Below are 4,572 nucleotides of genomic sequence, written 5' to 3' on the forward strand. Positions count from 1 at the left end.
GGAGAGCACTCTGCATTCTATGCAAGTAATGACTGGCACGGGCTGAAAAAAGCTGCAAAGGAGGAGGAAATTCGACAAACAGGCTGAAAAGGCGGTGATTGAAGCAAGCAAAAGGGTTATGATGCATTCTCGAAAGAATAATTAAGTTTAGGGGAGTGTGTTAGTAAATAAACTTAATTATATTTATATGTTATGTATTATTAAATTTAAGATTATATGTATATGGGTCAATATTAACGAAGAGGTATGATGGTGTTACACCGTTTCCCGCAGAATGTAACCGCCACATAACCGTCTTTCATAATGTATATAAGAAACTTGCCGGCAATCTTTGCCGGGCACTAAGACAATTTCATTTCATACGAATTGTCCAAACTATTTCTCCTTCGTTACCATATTCCCACTCTGTTCTATTGTTCAATTGTGACTCACCATGAAAACCAATTCAAAGAATTCCGGTCATGCTTCCGCTGCTGTGAAACCGGATATTGCTTTGTTTAAAATTCGTAAAGGTTTCTTTGCTAAACCATATGTTTAGTTATTACGCTTAGAAATGACATAATACACACATATACAATAAAACTAATTACACATAAGCCAAAGGTGTGGTTTCGCACTTTCGCTCCATACTCACAATTGTTCATAGGGTGTTAATGAAAACTATATTTGATTTTGATCAATTCTTATAAGCGTTACCAAACCTAAAATGATTCCTCAAAACTATGATAAATATTATTATAAGTTAATTTTCAACAAATATGTTTTCAGTATACTGAGCGGGATGAAGTCGAATGCTTAGACTTGAATGAAAAACAATAAATATGTTTGTATAAGTTTTGCATCTGGCAGTTCATTTTCCGTGAGTTTAACGTGAATGACGATGTTTTTGCAAATGATTCTGTTGAGCTGTTGAAACAGAGCGGTATCGATTTTAAGAAAAATAATGAAAACGGAATCGATGCGTGTAGATTTGCCGAGTTGTTGATATCTTCAGGGATTGTGCTGAATGATAGTGTGTATTGGGTAACATTTCACAGTGGATATGATTTCGGATATTTGTTGAAAGTGTTAACATGTCAGAATTTGCCTGATACACAATCTGGATTTTTTAGTTTGATTAATATATATTTTTCCACCATTTTTGATATTAAACATCTGATGAAGTTCTGCAACAGTCTTCATGGTGGGTTGAATAAGTTAGCTGAGTTATTGGAAGTCGAAAGGATTGGTGTTTGTCATCAAGCGGGTTCGGATAGTCTGCTTACTGCGTGTACTTTCAGGAAGTTGAAGGATAATTTCTTCAGCGGCTCGTTGGAGAAGTATGCTGGTGTCTTGTATGGTTTAGGTGTCGATAATTGACGACAATGGTAGATCAGGAAATAAGCAACGATTTGTTTTAAAAGATATCAATATGTTGGTTTTGTTTGTTCTTGTTCGCGATATATTCATGGTTTACATTTTTTTATGATTTATAATAAAAAGATGCAGCTATTTGATGTCTATTGGTTTTGTTTGTCATTCATATCCTGGTATGATTTCATGATGTAAAAAGTGTAAAACCCATTATTATTATTTGGTTGATGTAACGACTCACCTAAAAATGTCCTAAAACGCTCCGTAAGTGGAAACCCGAACCCCTGAAACCCTAATGTATATGAAAAACCAAGAAAACAAGAAATTTAGGTTTCAGGCGGGCCGTGTAAACCATAAGAAGAGTTTACGCGGGTCGCGTCAACTTAAAAATCATTCCGGATAGGTATGAAAGCTTCACACGGGCCACGTAAATGTTTCTCCAAGTTCACGCGAGCCGCGACAGGTAGAGGATCACCGGAGGTGCATGAAGGCCACGTAGCATGACACGCGTCGACCATGCATGACACGCGTCGATCAGACACTTACGCGGGCCGCGTAAGTGTTCTTTTGATTTTACGCGGCCCGCGAGGCGCCCTGGTTTCAGCCTATAAATAGCAGTCGATAGTTTCATTCCATTTCGCTCAATTCTTTTCTTTCTATTAGCTTCTATTATAGTAAAATAGTAGCTCGGGATTATATCTTCTAAATCCCGAAACTCTGCCCATTATTAGGGTAATAACTCTAATCACTGCTACGATTCAATGTCCGATCGATTGAAACTATCCGAAGGATGTTTAAGTACTGCTCAAACTCGGGTTATACTTTGTCATTCGCCGTGAATTCGATGGATGTTTAAGTATCGCACTTTGTCATTCGTTTGAGGGTTTCTATCTCGTGATTATCGTTAAAGTTGAATTGAGTTAATACACTAATACGAGTTCCATTGTATCTAGAAATTAGAACTCGTAAGCAGGGAACTGCTAGAATACTTAAAAGCTAAGTAAACTTAATAAGTTAAATAAACTTAGCAGTTAAGTTAGCTGAGTAGATTAATTAATCTGTTAATTAAGTTAAGTATGATTAGTTAATCAGTTAATCAAAATTAATTAAGTTAATCAAGATTAATTAAGTTAATCCAGATTAATTTAGCTAAGCAAGATTAATTAAGCTTAATCAAGTAAATTAAATATAAAATAGATAATATCAAAGGAAGGTGCAAGGAAGCTATAAGAAGATATATATATATATATATATATGTGGGTAGGAAGCTTCGTAGAAGATGTATAGGTAACTTCCTATAAAAGATATAGGTAATTTCCTAGAAACACAAAGGAAACTTCCTAGAAATTTCATACTTCTTACCTGTAAATAGGAAGCTTAGGAATTCATTTCCTTTGTTCATTTCTTCTATTCTTCTCTCTATACGTTGGCGTTCTAACCAATAATCACCAAAGCGATGTTCTGGAACCAACTAACGAATGCCAAAGTGTTGTACTTTGTGAATTTCGGTAAACGGAATCCAAAGTGCTATACTTTGTGAGTTCAATAAATGGATGCCAAAGTACTGTCTGAATAAGACTATACTTTGTGAAATTCGTTAAGGTTCGAATCTCGTGATTATCGTTAGGTTTGATATGGTTTCACACAAATACGTATTCCATTCTGTTAAACTATATGTTTAACCATCCGAATACTCCCAACTATACGCTTACAATCAAAATGGATGCTTAATCATCAGAAGATCCAAAATAATAAAGTATATGCTTAATTATCAGAAGGAGTAGAATCAAGAAGCTTGTTAAATCAATACTGCATGCTTATACTATGAGTCATTCTCTTTTTATCAACTGTTTTACAATACCTCAAATTATTTTCAAAAGTTATAATTACAGGGATTAAGTCGTGGTTATCTTGAATCACTGGCTAGTGAGGTATTGTGCACATTACTAATTTCTCACGGGGTTAGGCAAATAAGCCCTAACACAGGTTAGGCTAATAAGCCCTAACAGTGATAATCGTCACTACTTGGGTGAAAGGACCCAATAGTGGCATGACCATAGTCACCAGGAGGTGACACGGCGCTAGATAAAAATAAGATACTGCCATAGTAATCGCTCTTATGCTGTAATTTATAACTATGGGTCATTTTATAAAACCTGAATGAACTCACACAGTATTTCCTGCTGACAAAACCTTTTTAAAACGCGTTTCAGGTAATTACAGTAGATTGGAGTAAGACTGGATACGGCACCAACAAGGCTTACAAAAATGGCTCATTTTATCAATTAAATTAAATTAAGAATTTTCATTTTATGTAATCAAGTTTATATTAAAAGCTACCTTTATAAAATATGGGTTTATCCCCATCTATTTAAATAAATAAAAATCCAGTGTTTTCTAAACTCTGATATTTTTCCTAACTCACGGTCCTGATGAAATTTCTGCTGCAATGTTTTCAAAAATAACCACCGATACCACTTGGCTGTTCGCGGCTCTCGATTTCATCCAGGGTGGGGTCGGGGGTCGTGACAGTTGATTCACAAAATATTTTAGTAAGTTGATCATTAAGGATGCAAACTATTTTAATAACTTTTAAGCTCGATACATCTTGAATCGAGTCAAGTTTTAGATGTCGAGCTTAATAAATGCGTGAGGTTAAATGAGCCAAATATAATAGTTTTAGGGGTGTTTGGTGTTGCGTTTTCAAAATAGATTATGCGTTTTGAAAAATCATGTAGGTACATGCTTATCCAAAACTGCGTTTTGGAGGCAGATAATCACTTTTTCATCCAAACATTTTTTTAGATTATTTATGCTTTACAAACACAATAATCAAATAATCACTTCAAAACATAACCCCAAACATCCTCTTATGTGTCGAGCTTAATAAACCTGTGAAAGAAAACAAGCTTTCTCTCTTTAACAATAGAGAACAACTAGTGGTGTATGCGGTTCGGTTTAAAACCGAAATTTATCCAAACCGGTCTTCAATTTGGTTTCATGATCGTTCTATTTTGTATACTTTCGGCCAGCCAGTTTCAAAAAGTTCAAACCATAGTGAACGGATTGATTTATTGTTTATACTAAAAACCAGCGATATGAAACCAGACCGTAGATATTTTAAATATTTTATGTTACATCTACTTAGTTATCTTCTTAATATATTATGTTTGATATAAATGAAGTTGGATCAATATAAGTTTATGTAAGATGCAGCTT

At 34.7% G+C, this 4,572-nt stretch overlaps 1 protein-coding gene across 1 annotated transcript; it reads left to right on the forward strand.

Moving 5' to 3' along the window:
* Positions 1-249: 249 nt before the first annotated feature.
* On the forward strand, positions 250-1,368 carry LOC110924612 (probable CCR4-associated factor 1 homolog 7). Its single transcript, XM_022168603.2, has 2 exons — positions 250-276; positions 835-1,368. Exons 1-2 carry the CDS (start codon positions 250-252, stop codon positions 1,357-1,359), a joined length of 552 nt encoding a protein of 183 aa, XP_022024295.1. The 3' UTR covers positions 1,360-1,368.
* The last annotated feature ends 3,204 nt before the right edge of the window (positions 1,369-4,572 follow it).

The sequence above is a fragment of the Helianthus annuus genome, chromosome 4 (assembly GCF_002127325.2).
Source record: "Helianthus annuus cultivar XRQ/B chromosome 4, HanXRQr2.0-SUNRISE, whole genome shotgun sequence".
NCBI lineage: Eukaryota > Viridiplantae > Streptophyta > Magnoliopsida > Asterales > Asteraceae > Helianthus > Helianthus annuus.

Bases quoted from the DNA above. Each gene is read 5' to 3' on its own strand.
- LOC110924612 (XM_022168603.2), top strand. From the start codon at position 250: ATGGTGTTACACCGTTTCCCGCAGAAT. The intron at 277-834 runs GTAACCGCCACA...TGTTTGTATAAG, and splicing joins TACACCGTTTCCCGCAGAAT to TTTTGCATCTGGCAGTTCAT.